The sequence below is a fragment of the Nymphaea colorata genome, chromosome 6 (assembly GCF_008831285.2).
Source record: "Nymphaea colorata isolate Beijing-Zhang1983 chromosome 6, ASM883128v2, whole genome shotgun sequence".
Lineage (NCBI taxonomy): Eukaryota > Viridiplantae > Streptophyta > Magnoliopsida > Nymphaeales > Nymphaeaceae > Nymphaea > Nymphaea colorata.
In genome coordinates, this window is record NC_045143.1 from 1,690,683 (window position 1) to 1,710,926 (window position 20,244).

The window sequence follows — 20,244 nt, forward strand, 5'->3', positions numbered from 1 at the left end:
TTTTTATTTTATTTTGGGGTGGTAAAATAGTGTTAAGATATGACTTTCGATTTCTTTATATATATATATATATAATATATATATATAATGCGGGTCTCTCTTAAATCCATAAATGAAAGGTCAGAACTGCTGTATCCGAACTAAAGACATCGGAATTTGCCACAACAGTTGCATTTTAAAGCTATTTTCCACCCCAAAATAAAATAAAATTAATAAAATGGAAAAGGGTCTGAGAGAAATTATCATATTATCCCCTCGTTACTTTTTCTGCAAGTGTTTCTTGGGCCCGCGCCCCCTTCTCACGTTCGTTCTCTTTCTTCAGCTCTGAAAGAGAGGAAAAGAGAGAGAGTTCCAATGAGCAAGAGGAAGAAGCTTCCAGTCGTTGGGGAGGAGGAGATTGAGGTATTTTTGTTTTCTATCACTGCTTTCTTCCTCACTAGAGGAATGATCATCATCTTCTTCAGCAGTCCAATCACTTGCTCTTTTGCTTGAGAACAGGAAAAGGTTTTCTAGCTTGCTGAAGTCTTTCGTTCTTGTTGGACGAGAGACAACAAGTGAGGCAATTGAAGAACGGGCACAGAGGGTCATGGCAGATTGCAATAAGTTGAGGATTTAACCTGGTTTTGTTCGAATCAATAATATGAGATTTGATATTTATATTTTCTGTTTACAATAATCTCTAGATATTTTTTTGATTTTTTTTACAATTTTAGCCGATGAATCTCTTTGTTGATAAAGATGCTATTGTATTCTTGTTAGCTTCTCTAATTTTATAGATATCATTTCCTTATAAGTAAAAACTTATTATCAACAATAATATCATTTCTTTTAGTAAGACGAAATGTTAGATACTTTGGGTAACATCAATAATAACATTTTCAGGTGCTATTTTTTTGTTTTTGCAAATTCAGGTGGATGACCCTCCACATTGATAACATGGCTATTATTATTCTTATCACGTCTTTACTTCTGTAGATATCATTTTCTTATAAATTGCAACATTATTTTTAAAAATAATAACCTTTCTTTTATTGAGAATATCCTGTTGTTTGTTAACGTTAAATAATTTGTATAGCACATTTCATTTTTAACTTTTTGGAGTAATTATATGAAATAACAACAATGTGTTACTATTGCTAAAAGACCCTAAAAGGTGCATTTGATTGCAATATAATACTTTAAGGTTTTGAATTTCAAACATAAATATTTGACTTCGAACAAGGATTTGAAATCATTCATTTAAAAGATTCAGGAATTGCATCGCATATTTAGGATGTTTATTTTTGCTTTGAGATTTAGTCTACCAAAACCACAATTTTGGTTCACGTTTGATAGCTTTAGCCAAATTCCATCATGTGGATGCAGGTAAGAGCACAGAGGCCGGTAGGGGCCACGGCCCCCCTCTTCACATTTAACAAAATTAAAATTTACCCATTAATTTTTTAAAATATGAGTTTGGCTTGTATAGAACTTCTGAAAAATAGGCATAAAGATATCTTATACCTAACGAATCAATGTCACAAATTTAATTTTTTTTGAACATTGATAGAAAATTCTACTCAAAGCAAATCAAATTATCAATGATAAAATTGTATATTATATGATCCAATTTGACCGGTACAACTTGACTTAAGATTCAAAGGGGAGTCGTTACTGGATTTCATTGTATTTGTAAGTCCGTTGCACGCTGGGGAACCGTTCACCGAGTTTGGACTGTGAAAAATGAGACGGTTCGTGTCATTGGTTGCTTGACTAAAGGCGAGCACCGAGTCGAGTGGGTGTCCAGATGAGGGCGGGGACGATGTTCGCTCAACTCTCCTTCCTGTCGCTTCACAGCTCGTCAGCACCACCCCTTCTATTGTCGCCTTCACAGTCACCGGTTCCTTCCTCTTCTGGCGGCGATGGTGATACTGGCACCGGAGGGACGAGCTTCCTCCTCAAGTACTCCTCTATGAGACCAGGCAAGCTCCTCATCGGCGCTGGATTAGCTGGCGTTTCTTTGACCAAGATTAATGGTCGCGTGTTCTTCTATATGTAGTTCTTAGCGCGATTCTTTGCTTGGTTCTGCAGCTCCGCTTAATTGCCACGCTTCTTCGGGAAGAAGACGGTTCCTTTACACGACTCTGTTGCCTGTTCTGCTTCCTCTTCTACACGACTCCTCTTCAACATCCGATGCTCTTGCGTCAGGGTAAGTTCTCCTGACTGAAATGACTGCTTTAGTGGATCCCTTTCTACTGTATGTTCTCAAGAAAAATTTTGCATGCATCTGGGTGGCCTGAATTATAAGTGATGGGATTGGTTGGCATGATTCTGCGTCTCAATTTTTTGGGAAACATCATTGTTCTTTGCTCGGACAAGGTTGTGTCCTCTACACCCTTGTGTGTTCTATGATTGGCTTTCACTTTGTTGGCTGGTAATTGCAAAACAGTTCTGTATTCACTATCTGTACTTTGTCAGTCTTCTTTCACTAGTTATTTCATATGCTTGCATATTCATAATGGGTTAATTTTTTGGCTTTGCATGATGGATTTTGGAAGGTTAATAGAGGACTATTCTTCAAGGGTGAGGAGTGAAATAAGGAAAGTAATGTCCAAAGCAAAGGCAGCTGGTGTTCTTCGCCTGGCTTTTCATGATGCGGGAACATTTGATGTGGAAGACAATTCGGGTAGTTTTGAAAGAAATTTATCAATTCATCAGCTTTATTTTCAGCTCATCTTCCTTTCTATCATGGCTTCTCATGCTGTACTCCTGAAAGAAATTTATATTTTGACAATTCATATGCTTTGTTTTTTAGCCCTGTTTCTCTTTTAACATGGTTTAGGTTTCTTTCTTTTTCTGGTCATTTCTATGTAAAGACATTAAGACCTCTTGGTAGATGTCAAACTGCTATCGAATTTAAATTTAGAAGAGAAGTTTTGATGTGTAAAGCACTTCCTAAGATATGTATATATTGTTTTTTAGGCTCTATTTTCGGCTTAGACCAGTACACTTGCTTTATACAATTTACCCTTGAAGGTAGTAATTGATGGCTTGTGTGACTTTAGGTGGTATGAACGGATCCATTGTTTATGAGCTTGACAGACCTGAAAACGCTGGTCTCAAGAAGTCCGTAAAGGTGTGTATTTCCTTAATCGTGAGCTCTCTTTTAGACTCTTTATTTGGACCACACAAACCTGAAACATGGTTAAAGTTATGATGGTTTCTTTTGGAGGAGAACAGAGTATCATAGCACAGCTTATTATATCTTTCTCTTGATGCACGGGTTTCAAACCAACCCAAGTGATGCAATAGATATTGTCCACATCAATGCAACCATGTGAGAATGGTGACTGCTGAGGTGCACACACACATATGATAGAGAGAGAGAGACCAACTCATGTGATGCAATATATATTGTCAACATTAATGCAACTATGTGAGAATGGTGACTGTTGAGGTTTGTGCAGACACACACACAAGATTGCCGCTGCTGCCAAGTGCCAATTTTGTTTTTGGTCGTATAATAAAATGATTAGAGGGTTACTTTAATCCCTGCGGAAGAATGCAACAAAAGCAAAGGAACAACGAAAAGAAAGCAATGAACAAAAGAAAAAGCTGAAATTAGGTCTAAAAGCTTAAAACTGCTGTTAATCACAATCAATGAATAATCACAAAAGAAGAGAACGTGACCTTGAATGGCAATTATTTTGAATCTCTTAATGGATCAGGGTCTAAATGAAAAAAATAACAAAATAAATGAATGATGACTAATTGGGTCCATGTCGGATCCTCTATCCTGCATCATATAACCAGCAAAATAATCTATTCCATGGATTTCGTTTGTCAGGTATTGCAGAAGGCCAAGGTGGAAGTGGACAAATTGTTTTCTAGTATGTCAGTGGATAGCTTGATCTGCTCATCCTCTAAGCTTCTATATGCTTGAAATTTTGATTCTTATTACATATTCCTTGGTTTTTTGGTATCTTTTAGTCTCTTGGGCGGATATGATCTCTTTAGCAGGGGCAGAGGCAGTTTCAATTTGTGGTGGCCCTGAAATTCCTGTACGGCTAGGCAGGGTGGATGCAGGGTATAGGCATTTATTTTCATAATTCTGAACTTCAAAACTTACTGTTTTGATACATGAATTCTAAATGGTTCTTATGCATTGTGCAGGGTGCCTGACCCTGAAGGGAGGCTTCCCGAAGAATCTCTGGATGCCTCTGGTTTGAAAAAGAGCTTTATGAGGAAAGGATTTTCGTGAGTTCACCATAACCACATAAAATGCACATCCTCCTCCATGCAATCTATGGGTATCTCTGCGATTTGTTTAATAAATGCGCTGTGGTGTTCTTTGATCATATATGCTCATATTTCAACTATTTCAAGTGCATGGTTTATCTTGTTAGCCTTGTGTTCAAAAAAAGCACACTTCACATATATAGATGCATAAATAAATGTCATTCGTATGTAAATTTAATGTTGCATCCACATATATGTTTGTATTCTATGTTCTTGTTACATCCACACTCCCTGAAGTATGATGCAGAATCATAGTGATGCTGAAAGCCTGAAATACTGTTTGTTCAGGTGAGATATGGTACAATGATATAATTGAACTTCACTTGGTGAGGAAAGGTTTTATAAATAGCTGATTCAGGGCATCAAAATTTTGGTTGAAGGGGCACTAACTCAAAATTGTCAATGCTTTTAGGGAGATATATATATATATATATATATATATATATATATATATATATATATATATATATTGCAAAATAATAATGTAGAACTAAATATATTTTCTGGGGCTGTGTAGCTCCACCAATGATTCAAGGGTGGAAGCTTAAAAGTTTGGTTTCTCATTTTATCGTTGATGAGGTTCATGTCAGCCAATTGTTTTCTACTAGTGCTCTTCTAATGTTTATCTTCTTTTCTCTCACCTTGTTTTCTCTTTCAACTCACCTTTAGAAAAGAACATGATTAAGAACCAAGATGAAAAAGTGCTGGGAAAGATGTATTGAGTCTGTCAGGCAAATGAAGCTCCTATGAACTGTCATGAGCTGACAAGAAAAGGAAGAAACGAGCAACAAAAAATGAGTGGGAATAGCTGCCAGTCTGTCAATGATAATCTGCATTTTGATGCTGTGGAGTATGAATGTCCACCTCTTTCATCTCAACCTAGTCTAAGGACACGCCATGAATAGCTGGAACCAGCTGTAGTATTGGGATTATTACCATACTTTTTGTTATAATTTGCAGTGTGTGAAAATGTTTTTGTATCTTTTAGCACCTGTGAAAACCTCTTATTTGTTTCTATTTTCAGTAACTATGCTTTATTGATCTTGAAAATTTTGCAATATGGTTATTGTCATGCAAGGTCTTCCTACATGCATTGACTTATCTTTTCACACTTGGACATAATAGAGGGATAGTAGCATGATAGCATAGGTATATTTTGAACTCACTCACAAGTCACTAGCTGTCATAAGTTTGTTATTTGCGCCTCTGGCATATTTTGCTTGATAGGGCAGGTATCAATCACCATAATTTGTTGAAAAAAATTGTTCTGCGTACAAGCTTGGCAGAAATATTAAATGATGAAAATGATATTAGCTCCTATGCTGAAAATCCTGCAGACTGTGACAAAAGGGCTCTGATTTTTCAGTTTCCATATCATTTTACATGAGTAGCATGTTCCTTGCATGCACAACTCTTTCATATTTTTGCTGTGTGTGTTCTCTACCTCCGTTGTACCTGACTGCTTCCCCAACTGATTTAAATTGGCTGCAAGATGGACAACCCAGTCTCTAAGTTCACAATCCATGTTTGTCTCCTCCATGAAGAGATGCTCACTCGGTCATCCATAGCCATATGCAAATGCGCAAAAAAATTAATCCATTGACATATCATGCCACTTATCAACGGGAAATATTTTTTATCTGGTCAATTTCTTTAATTTCGCTGCTTTTCTCTAGCCTGTAGTAACTGCCGTCATGATTATGATTGACTTCCACTGTGTTTTTTTGTTTCTTTTCTTTCTCTTTTAAATCTTATTAGATGTAAGAATTGGTGTTCTCAACTGTTTCCCTGGCCGAAGATATGTGTATGATGGTTTCATTGTTGATCACAGGACACAAGATCTAGTAGTGTTGTCAGGAGCTCATACTCTTGGTGGTAAGGGCTTTGGGAATCCTAATGTTTTTGACAACTCCTACTTCAAGATACTTCTGGAGAAACCATGGAAGTCTTCAGGTAAAGTGTTAAAAAGGCAGGTAAAACATACCTGCATGTTGTGTGATTCTGCTGCACTAACACAACTATGATTCATCTAGTCAGCAAGGAGATTAGTTTTTCACGTATTTACTCGTTTTGCTACCTTCATTTTGCATCTAGGGGGCATGGCAAGTATGATTGGGCTTCCATCAGATCATGAACTAGTTGAAGATGACGAATGCTTAAGGTTTCATTTTCTGCTTAAACTATTGATGCTGAACTTGAGTTTCTGTATTGAAATCTTGTTATCCCTGCAGGTGGATCACAATGTATGCAAGTAATGAACAAAAGTTCTTTGAAGATTTCAAGGATTCTTACGTTAAGCTTGTGAACAGTGGAGCACGTTGGCAAATATCATAGATAGGCTGCCACACATTGTCACAGTTTGCCAAATAGGGTCACCATGAAGCTGCATCATCAATGGTAATAACCAGGTGCACCTGGTCGTTCTCTAGTGTAATTCTTTGTAGCTTCTTCATAATCTTGACAAATGATGGTCTGTGGTATATAGCTTTTTGCCCAAATCTTCTCCTGATGCATTTCAAAATCTTCGTTCGACTGTCTTTCTTCCCTAACAGTTGATCTGGTTAAGCTACAACACCGTTTTTCTGCTTTCCAAATTGAACCCTGTATTTTCTGCAAAGGAACGTCGTTTTGTGGTGGTGTAAGATGTCACATGATCTTCTCTCTCTATTTTTATATTCCTCGTGTCTGCTTCCGTTCCACATTCAGGGTAGAAGTTTCTGCAGCTCTTATGCACTGCACCTTTTTTTCCCCGACGTTTCAGTGCAATACCCTGTTTTTGAATGAGTTGTACTGCGAGTTTTGAGTCTTCGATTTTGCAAAAACAATGGTGACCTGAACTTGAGAGCATCCACGTGTCGTGAAATTCGAGGGAAAGGGAACTTCACCTGAAGATCCGGTTGTCTTGTAAGAATATATCTGTTCGTTGATTTAATTAAATCGAAGTCTTTAACTGCACGTGTGTGTGTGTGTGTATATATATATATATATATATATATATATATATATATATATATATATATATAGAGAGAGAGAGAGAGAGAGAGAGAGAGGATGATCTCAGCTAGGGTCGCCCAATATATGAAAATTAACATAAGCGGCAGTTTATTAAACATTTAAAACCCATTGTTAAAATTTCTACCAAATATCGTTACAAGTACCATATATATATATATATATATATATATATATATATATATATATATAGTTCTCATAACCTCAAATGTACGGTTTGATATGAAATTACTGAAGAATACGTTAAAAAATCATGAAAATCTAGTGCATCAATCAAATTTTGTAGTTAAACTTAGCTTTGTTGTCTCATAGAATCTAATCGACATCTGATCTCACGAGAAAAGATCAGGGCGCGCATTTCTCCTTACTATATGTACGTCGTCCAACCATGGGACCCTACTTGTTTGCTAATGTAATTAGTATAATCCCTAGACTGTGCTTCAAAGTTGAACTGACATCTCCGGAGAGGACAAGGGATCGGCTGTTGATGGATTCAATGGCTTGTAAGTACGAGAGAGATGATGAGCAAGCCATGGTCGCTGCGACTCTGTTCTACTGGTGAACATCTAAACGAGAAAAAAGAACAACCAAAACATTGCATTTCATTTTTCCAAAAGGGGTGATTTAGCTTGGCTTGTTTCGAAATCAAAAGGCTAATTTGCACATAAGGACAACCACATATAGCTTAGGAAACCACGAGGTTTTTGAAAGTGCTTGGGATTCACTCGAGTACCAAAATGTACGATTCATCAAACCATATTAATAAATCTTGGATAAGACCTAAAACTTGTACTTGAATCCAAGATCTCGAATAGATCTTAGGTTAAAATAATCCAAAAGCAATCAAACACGTTATTTTGTATCTTTTGATTGCATTTGATTACCATGGATCTGAGATCCGTTTGTGATATTAGATTATAGAGGATCTCAGGTTTAAGGATTTTGAGTTTCCACCTCGTCTGTCAGACCTTAAATCCATGCGTGTTACAATGTAGTGTGAAGTTTAGATCCATGTTGAGGGGTTCAAGCTGAAATCCACAGTTTGTTAAAATTCTAGATTTCAGCTACCACTGGTCTTGGATCCCCTCAAACATAAAATTCATGAGAAATCAAACGCAACCTCAAAAATTACTTCCTTTCAAATTTTATCCTTACCGAGGAGTTTTACCACATTCCCAAGAACGCCCGTGTTAGCAAACATACGAAACATTTTCCTAGGGAATGTTTGATGCCATAAAACAAGAGGAAATCTAAGTACATTTTCAAAGCTTTATATTTTCAGGCGACCGAAGAAGTCGGGTCGGAGTCTCGCAAGGCAGCGGTTCGTCGTCACCGGACCCACCAAACGTCTCCGCTCGCCGGCTTCGTCGCCACGATTCCGGCGGTTGCCGCTGCCCCCTCTCCCCCACGCCTCTCTTCCCCACCGAATGTCTCGGCTCGTTCTCCTCCCTCTCTCTCTGCCTCTCTCACATTGGTTCGACCGGCAAATGATCTCGCGAAATGGTCCGACCGAGTCCAAATAATGGACCCATCTGAGTTTAGAGAACTCGGTCGTTTTATAGTCGCACGTTACTTTCTCTGATTTTTCTTCAATTTAACATTATTTGAAATTTAAAACTATATACAAACCGTTTACATTATTAATAATAAATCTTTGAGAAGTCTACACAAATCGTTTAATATATTTTTATATCTTGTAAATTATTCTTATAATTATTATTGTTTTGGCTTTTAATATATAAACGAAAAACTGGACTAAAAAAAGTTTAAGCTCACTGTTGAAAGGGACTAGTTTGGTGTCGAGGTAATTGACGACGGCATTGACGTCATTAAAGCGACGGGAAAATGAGCGCGTTAATTCCCTGAAAAATAGGCGCCGTTGTTTTTTAGCGGGCGGGGGAACCGTTTATGACCAAACTGCCCCTCAACTCACCTTCACAGCGTAACGGGCATTCCCCTGCCCCGTTCCGTCGAGAAAACGAAAAAAAGGAAGAAGAAAAAAAGATAGAAGTGCTACAGAAGCCCCAAAAGAAAACTTGGATCCCCTTCGTCGTCCTTTCTCTCTCTCCCTCCCTCGTTCTCTCTGTGGAGATCTCGCTTCCCACGGTGCTTCTTAAACATTATTTGTTTCTTGTTTGAGCATTCATCGGTTTGAAGCCATTGCTCATTTCTCGTTTCATCCTGTCATTGATCGGTTCTCGTCGGTTTTCTTACTCTTCTTATAGTGGCGGACTCTGTTCGGAGGGCATCTGAACGAATCCTCGATCGAGGTGAAGCACAATGTGACCTTCTTCCATCCATTCTGTTCACGCATTTTCTTTTCTGCGAGTTTTTGGTTCCGAAGTCCGTTGTTGCCTTTAGTTTATACCGCGGGGCTGCATTTCTGAATGTGTTTGGCTTTTAGTTCGAGTTGTAAGCTTGGCTCGTTTGAAATCCGTTTAGTGACTTCCCGTTGATAGATTAAGAGCTTGGCAAGTATTTGATTGACGGTTCCCGTTTTGGGCTTCGCTACATTTATGAATTCAGTGGTACTTCAGATGCATGAGATCTGGGGTGCTTGTTTTTGCTTCTGGGCAGTTCTTTCTCGGGTTGATTGCATTGCTGTTGCAGCCACTGGTCCGACTGTCCTGCGCATTTATGGTTTTCGTTTCGCTTTTCGTCATCGAAGGGCAATGCGCAAACGTCCTCTTGGGATGCGGTTTCCTTTGCTTTCTTTCTTCCGTTTCGTCTCTTCCTTTTTGGTTATTCGACTGATCTGGTCTTGAATTCCTTGTTGCTTAATGCGGAAAGGTGGTCATGCTTCTTTTGTCTGTTTGATTTGGTTGATGCAGAGAGGAGTTTAGTATTCGGGCTGCGGATAGAAGGCTAGACTCTCGATGGAGGCCGACATTGCCATATCAGAGTCCGAGACAAAGGAAAATCGTGCTCGTCGCGTTGATGAAGTTATTCCCTTGAGCAATGGAAAGGCTGCGGAATCCGAAGAAGGGAAAGGATATTCGGATACGACGCAACAGAACGGGAACTCGGAAGCCATGTTTAACTCCTCCGATGTTGAAACGGAAGGAAATGCCGGGACTTCTGAGACCAAAAAGATGAGTCCTAGTAAGGTATTTCTTTGTTATATGATATCGTCATGTGGACTGGTTAAACCTTTCAACTTATTAAATGTTCCTTCACGATTTTCTTCCGGGACTACTGGTAGTAAGGTTTCCTCCACTTTTCTGCACAATGCCACTGTTTCTTCCCCTTGATTCTCCTCTATATTTAATGCCACATGAACTCTTTTCTTCGTCTCTCGAGAATTTCGAAGATGAAAACTACTGGATCGAATTTCCTTTTCCCTCCCATTTCTAGCGGTTAAGTTCAAAAATTCAAATTGCCACAATGATAATCAATGAAACTAACTCTTTTGTACGATGTGCATAATAATGTAGGAGACTGGAGCTAAGCAATCTGACCAACCTAAAGGTCGAAAGTTGCAAAGTAAAAGTAAGAGCACCGCATTACTTGTTACTGAAAACCCCAATAGCTCATGACAGGGAAAACTTGGTTAAGGTTACAAAGGGCAAGGACACTAAACATGTATCGTTTGCAGGTGGTCATGCTACAAACGGTTCATACTCTTCAGCTACAAATTCAAAGCGTGCTCCTCTCCAATCTTCTGCAGTAAGCAATTCAGGATCTTGCAATGGCATGCAGTCTACTGAAGGTAATGAAGCTACTGAAGAAGTTCATACGAGACCAAAGCCTTCACTTGTGGCCAGCAAATTTCAGGTCCACTTGTTATTGATATATGTTTTCTCTCTGCATTCGATTTCTTATATTTCTCTTGTTGCTGTTTCATCATCTTCTCTAAAGAGAACACTGAGATATCAGAGTTTGTTGCAGTTGTCTGAAGGTTAAAATGTTCTTTCACATTTTGGTCATTTTGCATGTGTCTCACAGAAACATGGGAAACCTAGCTCAACATCATCTGCCAACAAAAGCTTGGGATCTGAAGGCATCAAGTAAAGTGTTTCCTTTTGATTATGAGATTGCTGATTTAAGTGCTTCTGTGTAGTTTTATGCTGACAAAATTTGCAACTATAAACTCTGGATCTCTAGCTAATCATGCTGAGTTGCATTTCCGTTGCTGCAGGGAACAGAATAACTTGAAGCCTTTGAAACAAGGATTGCCCTCAAAAGTTGAAGAAGATGCACATTCTTCTTCATCGTATCCTTTTGATGCTAAGTTCTTTAATTCCTTATGTTTATTAGCGAATTGACCTGCAGATTAGTTAAGGCATGGTTATGTGCTACTAGCCTTTCCATGTTTTATCTGGTTGAAATTATGAAAAGTATATAACAATTGGTAAATTTTGCAAATTATGGAATAATTTTAAGTAAATAAATATTATAATAAGTCGATACGGATGGTTGCCCAATTTTAAGTTCTTAACTGAACTATATGTCACAAAAGGTCAAAAGTTTTATATTGTAGATGTCTGTCTGTATTAATTTCTTGTTCAATTGGAGAATCTGTAGAACTGGATTCCTTAAGTACTTGTAGGAGCCCTACAATTGGAGGGTCCAAGGCACTGAGAATTGGCACTACTCCTGCATACAGCTTCAACTTTAGGTGTAATGAGAGAGCTGAGAAAAGAAGGGAAGTAAGTGACCATGCTTATAGACAAACACACACATGCAGAGGCACCCTATAGTCTTTTTGAATCAACTTGGATCCAACAGCTCATTTCTTTTTAATGTTCAAATTTTCATACCCAATATCCAGCTTATGGGCAACATTAATCAGATGCAGAGATGTCTCTCCAGTTTGATCTATTTGTTAACCACCTATGCATCATGTTCTCTTGGCAGATAAATGTGGATCTTTTGTGGATTTAACAAATCATTGGTCAACAATGTTCAGAAGTTAAAGAACCCTGAGAAATGACAATCAAAACTCAAAAGGCTATTTTCCATGGTTCCACTAGGTCAAACCATGTTGGGCATACCTACAGGATTTTTAAGTCAAATTTATGGGAAAAAGTTGTTAAAATGGCTGAGCACAGCATCCACACCTACAATTCTCTTGTAGTATTTGTATCTGTGCAGTCATGCATCTACAAATGAAAAAAATGGTGATATATGGCAGGCATACTGTTTCACACTCTCCTCCTACATTCTGCAGATGCACAAAGAAGTATACTAATCTTTTCTGGCTTTGTTGCTTATTTTCTAGTTCTTCTCAAAACTTGAAGAAAAGAACAATGCGAAGGAGGCAGAAAAGAGTTCATTGCAAGCCAAATGCAAGGTCATATTTTGATTAGCTGAAAGAATGTTTCAATGTCCCAAACAACTTATATGCATTTTTCTTTTTGGCATTTATATGCTTTACCATATGTGCAGGAGAATCAGGAACAAGAGATTAAGCTGCTCAGGAAGAGCATGACATTCAAGGCCACCCCCATGCCAAGTTTCTATCAGGAACCACCTCCCCCAAAAATTGAATTGAAGAAGGTCAATTTCAAAATCTGAGCTTTGTTTTTGTACTTAAAGTATGTTTTGCTGGACCACTTAAAAAAACACTGGTTTAAGCTTAAATTTTTTTTTCGGAAGCAGATGTTCATGGAAAAACAATAAGGGATTTCTATACTGCCAAAGTATAGTTAAAAGCCTGAAAATTTGTTCTAATGTGCCAGTGAAGCAGGTTGTTTTTCTGTTTTAGTAGCAATGCTCAATGTATAATGATTTCTTTTGATTGAGAAGATTGCTGCTAAATATTATGCAGTTCTTTGCATATAAGCCTATTACTGAAATGGTGGGTTTTCCCTTTCCCTAGCAGCATATAAAAGCTAGGTTGTTGTATTAATATCTAATAATTTTTATTTGCTGGATAAAGAAGTCATAATTCAAATGCAAATGTAAGTTGTTTCATAGAGAAAGGCCAGTGTGGACAAAATGATTTTTTTTTTTTAAATTTTACTAGCTTTGTGTTTACGCATAATATTGCTTGGAGTTGGAAGCAATTTTGAGAAGAAATGGTGAAGCCATCAGCAATTTAAAGCATCTTCCCATTTGTTATTATCTTGATTGCCTATTACTCTAAACATTTACAAAATTGTATTCTGAGTGGTATATATTTCCTAAAAATGCACTCATGCTCTTGTGTTATAAATCTGTTTCCGCTATGCATAGCCAGGTGGACTTATAGCATCTGGTATCAAAAGTAGTTGTTATTGCTATGACATTGTAAATTCGAGATTGCCTTTTACCGGGACCTGCCTCACTAGCTGAGGTGCTGCTAGTTTAACATGCCCATGAAGCTGCCTTTTGTGCTTCTCCAAAGATGTCTTCCTACAAAGCAGCGTTTTATACGAAGCGAGTCATCAGGTGTCAGGCATGTAAGGGGAATCAACTGATTGAATGGTAGTAGCATTTTGATTTTTCAAAAACTTAGGGAGGCCCATGGTCCCTGCCGGCCACCCTTGGCTCTCCCCTATACATAGTGATTGATAGCTTCAAACACTCAAAAGTTATTTCAGGTTTTTTTTTGGTTTTCAGTTGTTCCATATTTCATGCTCTGATGACGCCATGCTTGTCCACCATGTTCACACTTTGCATCGACAATCAAGTTTACAGATTATGACAGCAGATTGTGTGCACAACTTCATTATAAATTGAACTTTCTAGTTTTAAACGTTCGATAAAGTTGAGGTGGAATATGTTGGTGGCTCAAAGATGCACCTCCATGACAAAATGCACCAACATGAAATGTGGTGAATTGACATCTGCCTGATTACATTGAGAATGTGAATGTGGTATGAGTACTGTTTTGAAATGTTTCCTGGTGGTGGTTTTGCACAAGCGATATTCTCGGTGTAGAAAGTACATCAAAGATTATTTAAAGGCTATTGTCAACTGTATGATGGCTTCTGTCATCCCCAGACTGGCTGTTTTTGTAGTGCCCTGAATTTTGCCGATGTCAGCTTGTAGGAGCAAAAGGCTGCATATATAGTAATCTACACTTTTTAGGTTGTTTTTCTTTTTTGATCGTTTTTTTCTGGTGCTAGTGCCTAAGGCTATTTTTTATGATGCAGATACCTCCAACGCGAGCAAGATCACCAAAGTTAGGAAGGCATAAAACCTCTGATGCGGCAGGTGATGGTGAGGGAGACACTGGTCATTCACGCAGGCTGGGGCGCTTGAGTCTGGACGAGAGCAAGACGGCCAATGAGAGTCCTCGAGCTGGAAAAGAACCAAAGAGGCCACAGCGAAAATCTCTCCCGAAACTTCCCTCCCAGAAGACAAAAGATGTCAAATCAGACGGCAATCCAGCAGCAAAAGATCTCAAGTCTGGTGACAATCTAGCCCATTGCCCTTCAAACCCAGAAGCTGAGGTGACTGAGTTTACTGTCCAGAAGAAACCTGAGTTGGAACAAGCAGGAGAAAATTCAGAACCAGATCTGGAGACCAGCTACGATGCATATATCGGTGAGGTTAAAAATTCAGATACGGTTGAGATCAACATTGCAGATACAAGTGAGATTGAAAAGGTCAACATAAGTGAGATAGGGACGGAGAAGTGTTGATGGCTTTAGATCGTCCAACAAAGTCTGCAGATAGGCTTTTTTTTTTCGTTTTTTCTTTTTCCTCCAAGAAATGTAAGGGAAAAGGAAGTGCCACACCATGTTCAAGTCTCTGTGGGACTGCTGCCGCGGGTAAGGTGTTTGTTATTATGTTCATAATCTTCGTGTCTAGTTGTTCAGGTGTTCCCATGAGCTGTCGTCCCTCTTTCTTTTTTTTCAGAGTCCCCGATCAATTTGCTGGAGTGTTGTCATATTATTGTTTAATATGACTTTCTTTACTTCCATCTTCTGCTGTTGACTCATTGACTCCTTCCGGTACTCTCTTTATCTCTCTCTCTCTCTCATTTAATTGCATGAGTGTGTGTGTTCTTCATGTTTCAGAGCCAATAAATCCACTCTTAAGTGCTAATTGTTGAATGTCTAGACGCAGTTTGATAATTATGAAATAAAAGATCTTAAACTACCAAATTTTCAATTATGGTAAAGTCTTACTTGTACATTCAATGAGCTAATCCACTCGAGAGCAAATTTGTAGGTTTTGAACTGTAAAGATCGCAAGTACGTGGTTAGAATTTTTTAAGAAAAACCCACCTAGACAGGCACTGGAAGAGAAAATTCACTCTTCCAATTGAGAAGTGTCACCATGTGCCTTAAGGGCATTTTGGGTCAATGGGGTGAAACACAGTACCAACCCAGACCTCGACCCCGAAAGCAAGGGGAAGAAAAAGAGATTTCTAGGTGGGACTTAAGGCTCATGTTCAAAGTTGAAAAGATCAAAAGCATTTAATGGAATGAGAATGACAGGAGAAGTAAAATTACCTAAACTCTGATAAGTGACAAGATAACAGTACCAAGGAGACTGGAGCATGGAGCAAGTGTTTGGATTGCCGATGGGTTTCGGCCCTCTTCTGGGTGGTGTGGTTCCTTCTCACTCACCCAGAAGTACCACCAAGAAAGCCCATCCAGCATACAAAGGGGAAAGACTACATGATACTGGGTGAAATTCTAGATCTCGTCTCATGTCGGAGCCTCTGAAAACCATTTTCTTCTATCTTTTGAAGCATGAACACAACAGAAGATGAACATCTATTCAGGCCAGGACCATCTAGACGGGCTTCTGAGGGTCTAGATTCCACGAATTTCCCTTTGGGATACTTGTTTTGAAGGCAAAAAAGGAGACTTCCAAGCGCTGATGCAGTGGAGACAGCCATTAACCAAGGAATCTTGTCAGTCAACAGTATCCGTGACACTGGCATAGGTATATTCCAGAGTCCCGGCAACTTGGCCTGAGAATTGAGCCCTCACCTGCATCTGAACTGACGTCAATTATGCTCTGCTCACATGACAAAATAGTTCAGCCAGAACAATGTTAAAAGTACACAAAGTAGAAGCCACGAACCATGTAACGTTTCATTTGAATCCCCTTTTTTTTTTACCCGTAGTAGTTCGGAGATGGTGATGCTCGATGCTTACATCTGACACTATCATGGAATCTTTTGTTCGTTTCTTCCCCTTCTTCTCACGTTGTTTCCCTTTGATGAAGCTAAATTGGTTTAGTACTTTCATCTGTGAGCCGTTCTTACTAGTAATCAAGTTTGTTGGAAAACACGTCTGTTTGTTAATTCCGTGATAACGAATGACTGTTATTTAGTGAAGATTGACGAGAAAGTAACCAGGTTAAATAAAATTACTCATGTTAAAATCAATGCAATAAAGGTTGAGGTATTCTGTGAAGATCAAAGGAAGAAACAAAAACAAAAAATAAGACAGGATAAATAAAGATGGTAGTCCGAATCTGAGGCATCATATTTTCAGACTGACTGATTTTTTGCAATAAAGCAAATTAAATTCTGTGGTAGGCGACGTCTGACATGACATCTCATTCAAGAGGGCTAAGAACGGCACCAAGGTCGAATCAAGAGTCTCAATAATTAAAGCAAAGGAACAGGCATAATTGTTGATCGCATATAGGCAACAAGACATTTCAAGCACCATGATAGATCATTTGCTGCTTTTAGGACCGAGAGAGAGAGAGAGAGAGAGAGAGAGAGAGATTGAACGAAGGATCTTGTTATTAGTGCTCTAAACTAATAGAAGATTGGGTTTCACAAGGCGAAGAATCCAACCCCCAAAAGAAACAAAAGAAGGTTCAAGAGAGACGGCCCTTGTTGCTAAGAGTTTATACTTTCCATGTGAAACGAATTCCACCATGGAAGAAAATAAGGAAGAAACTGCTTGTACAAGGAAACTTAGAAGTAATCTACAGGGCGCACCAGACAAACCAGGTCAAGGACCAAAACAGGCTGCAGTTTCCATAGAGAACCACGAAATATGGAAAAAATTCTTGATATCCACAAAGCAAAGTGGCCAGAAATATAAGCACAGCCAAACAACTAATCAACCGGAAGCAACTAAAGGCATGGACGCCGCTCCCTCGAGACGAGCTGAATCACTGTGAGCCAAACTGCTGCTTCTCTCTTTTTCCGGAATTCTTCCTCCTTCTTCGGCATCACCAAGCTCCCACAAGAAACTCGCATAAGACCCAACCACGTAGCTACATTTTTCAGAAAGTATCACAAACGAAGCCATGGACAGTACTATTACTCCCAAGTAGACAAGAAAGTCAAACTGATATCTACATGTTAAGAGTTGAGGAAAAGATATTACCAATTACCCGGCGATGCTTCTATAGCTCGAGAGAAGTAAGTATCGGCGAGTGCATAGTCCCGGCGCTCCTTCCAGAGCAGCGTTGCATAGTGAGATAAGACGTCGCCGTCAAAGGGATCAGCGACCATAGCGCGTCCATAGTACTCCTCCGCTCTATCCAGGTCACCTTCAACCTTTTACAGCACATCACATGCAAGAAGAATTCAAGGAGGTTAGTGTAACAGGGATGCAGTAAATGAGTTTAATCTTCATTTCTACTCTTTTCTGAATGATACAGCATTCGCTGTTTTGAAATGTAAAAGCAATAAAATATAGACGACGAACCAAAAGGTAGCATAATTATGTTTCTCGCCTTAAAACGTGGTTTTTCTTTGTATAATAGAGACAAGTGCTAAGTTTAGTTAGAGAATTCAAACCGAGTAATTTCACTACTTTCTTTTATCAAAACACAATATTTAAGCAAGTCCTACATGACCGTCTTTATGTCTTGATAAGAAAAGAGTAAAGCAAACTCGTTAATCAAAGTACCCTTGAGTAAACTCACGAATATTTGACTTGCACTCTCGCTCCATGTGTTCAGAAAAGAAAAGATCAGAATAAGAAAGGAAGTAGGAACGATTCTACCTCGTGGAGGAACTTAGCGTAGTTTCTCAACAGGAGAGAGTTGGAGGGATCGGCGTCGATCATCTTCCTATACTTGGCGTCCGTAGCACCCGAATCCGAATCGGAACTCTCCTCGCGTTCTCTGCTGCCTCCGTCACAGAATCCCCTCGGGCCGTCATTCTTTCCGAGTCCTCCACCTGAACAATTCAAGTCGATGGCACCACCGTCGTCACCACGCTTCTTAAGTTGATCCTCTCTACAGTCTTCTCTGCCCTCTATTCCGTCCGCTTCCAACGAGCAGTAACCGTTCCAGGGCTCGTCGAGCTTTCCCTGCGAAAGGACAGCCTCCGGTTCTTGGGTCTCGTCCAGGCCGGAGCACGTGAAGAACCGGTTCACGGAATGCGACGCTGTACCGTGCCCATCGTCCTCCCCTGCCTCCTCGTCATTGCTCAAAGAGATGTTCGACACTTTTCTGGGGATTCTTGGGCGGAAACCGTCGCGCTGGAGAAAGACGGTGTCGGAGCTGGAATGGTGGTGGGTCGCGGACGGAGCGGCGGAGGAAGGGGAGGGGGACGAGGAGGTGGACAGGTGGAGCAAGGAGGAGAGCTGCGTCACGGACCTGGATTGGCGGAGCGGGCGGACGGCGTCGGTGGCGGCGTCGGAAGGGGAGGGGGACGAGGAGGTGGACAGGTGGAGCAAGGAGGAGAGCTGCGTCACGGACCTGGATTGGCGGAGCGGGCGGACGGCGTCGGTGGCGGCGTCGGAAGGAAGAGGATCCCTGGAGAGCGCCACCACCCACGAGTGGAGAATCGGACTCGAAGAGCTTCGAAGCAGCATCTTCTTCCTCAGAGGAAGAGGAAGAGAAAGAGGGAGAAGCCACGGCACGCCTGCTTCTCAGAAGAAGAGGGACGCCCCGCTACTTATAATGCAGACGTCCGGGCAGAATCTTGCATCTTAACAATTTTGTTGTTCATCGCTTCATTTTCTTCGGAGAAAACGTTTCACTTAGGTCCCATCCTGTTGACCATAATTCGAAAAGTTACCTTAATTTTCTGGTCTTCTCTACATAAACGCCTCTTGAAAAGGCTTAAGTTCAAACGTTATTATGCTTTCATCCCCTATATGGGTTGCATTTGGATGACATTCTTAAAGAATATAGTTTTGTGAAAACCAAACTTTATAGAAACCTAGAATTTTAGCGCATTTTGAAACTTGGTTTATGTATTTAGGTCACAAGAACAAAACGACATTTTATGATCACTCCCTTGTGACAAACATTGTTAGGTTAAAACTAAAATTTTTATAAACCTGGTTTGATTATTATCCAAACACATCCTAAACGCTATTTTAAAATATTTTGCTTCTAAAATGCCATTTAAGGGTGTCACCCAAGTTTTCACACGGCCCTAAACTTTTACATCAAAGCAAAGCCGCCAATGATTTTTTTTTTTAGAAACTGATAAATGTGTTAGCTAGAGTTGTGAGGTGATGCCGTAAATCTATAATGGTAGTGGGTCCTTGTTTGACAAATGTACTAAAAATGCATTAGACTAGAGAAAAAAAAAAGGTAACTCGTTGGAAACTATTGTTATGATTATGATTTTTACCGCCTTTCAAGAACCGTCATTTACGACTATCTTGGTAAAAATCCGGTGATATAATTAAACACGGATCATTAGTTAATGAATCATGAAGAATCCATATATGATGATCAATCTTACTGAAACAAGAAACAAAACTCTACTGGAAACTTAATTTGCAAGAAATGCCAACTTAATTTGAGTGAGTGCTCATGAAAGAAAGGTTCATATGTCCAACTTAACATAGCCGCCTTTATAGAGAGAGAGAGAGAGAGAGAGAGAGAGAGAGAGAGAGAATATGGTCCGTTGGTGTGCAGCCAATTGTGTGGAATGCTTTGGATTCTCGAACATTTTCGTCAGACAATGGACGGTCCGTGTTGTGTTTCAACTTTCCACTGCGGCGTCTTCACTGTCAACCAGTTATGGGTGTTAGATACCAAATTTGATTCGAATCTAAATAATACAACATAGGGGACGAAGAACATTTAATAAAAAAACATACTCTGATCTATTTGAGCTGCAGTGGAATAATATAA

At 39.5% G+C, this 20,244-nt stretch overlaps 3 protein-coding genes across 6 annotated transcripts; 2 read left to right on the top strand and 1 right to left on the bottom strand.

Moving 5' to 3' along the window:
- Positions 1 to 1,768: 1,768 nt before the first annotated feature.
- Positions 1,769 to 6,945, top strand: LOC116255429 (putative L-ascorbate peroxidase 6). Its single transcript, XM_031631249.2, has 10 exons — positions 1,769 to 1,961; positions 2,071 to 2,188; positions 2,538 to 2,665; positions 3,045 to 3,115; positions 3,827 to 3,869; positions 3,970 to 4,066; positions 4,153 to 4,236; positions 6,110 to 6,231; positions 6,373 to 6,439; positions 6,510 to 6,945. The coding sequence occupies exons 1-10, from the start codon at positions 1,787 to 1,789 to the stop codon at positions 6,610 to 6,612; spliced, it is 1,008 nt and encodes a 335-aa protein (XP_031487109.1). The 5' UTR covers positions 1,769 to 1,786; the 3' UTR covers positions 6,613 to 6,945.
- Positions 6,946 to 9,293: 2,348 nt separating this feature from the next.
- LOC116256058 (protein WVD2-like 5) lies at positions 9,294 to 15,142 on the top strand. 2 transcript variants are annotated; one of them, XM_031632210.2, is made up of 11 exons: positions 9,326 to 9,396; positions 9,516 to 9,560; positions 10,122 to 10,397; positions 10,725 to 10,779; positions 10,886 to 11,064; positions 11,236 to 11,297; positions 11,429 to 11,503; positions 11,840 to 11,939; positions 12,512 to 12,583; positions 12,679 to 12,789; positions 14,370 to 15,142. In XM_031632210.2, the coding sequence occupies exons 3-11, from the start codon at positions 10,167 to 10,169 to the stop codon at positions 14,859 to 14,861; spliced, it is 1,377 nt and encodes a 458-aa protein (XP_031488070.1). In that variant the 5' UTR covers positions 9,326 to 9,396; positions 9,516 to 9,560; positions 10,122 to 10,166; the 3' UTR covers positions 14,862 to 15,142. The 2 variants fall into 2 exon arrangements, with proteins under 2 accessions (XP_049934245.1, XP_031488070.1); XM_050078288.1 differs by having other exon boundaries at positions 9,294 to 9,560.
- Positions 15,143 to 15,875: 733 nt separating this feature from the next.
- LOC116256059 (uncharacterized) lies at positions 15,876 to 19,044 on the bottom strand. 3 transcript variants are annotated; one of them, XM_050078289.1, is made up of 3 exons: positions 18,150 to 19,044; positions 17,526 to 17,698; positions 15,876 to 16,163 (listed from the first exon to the last, which is right to left on the bottom strand). In XM_050078289.1, the coding sequence occupies exons 1-3, from the start codon at positions 18,963 to 18,965 to the stop codon at positions 16,160 to 16,162; spliced, it is 993 nt and encodes a 330-aa protein (XP_049934246.1). In that variant the 5' UTR covers positions 18,966 to 19,044; the 3' UTR covers positions 15,876 to 16,159. The 3 variants fall into 3 exon arrangements, with proteins under 3 accessions (XP_049934246.1, XP_049934247.1, XP_031488071.1); XM_050078290.1 differs by having other exon boundaries at positions 15,876 to 16,169; XM_031632211.2 differs by lacking the exon at positions 15,876 to 16,163 and adding an exon at positions 16,913 to 17,412 and having other exon boundaries at positions 18,150 to 19,043.
- Between the last annotated feature and the right edge of the window lie 1,200 nt (positions 19,045 to 20,244).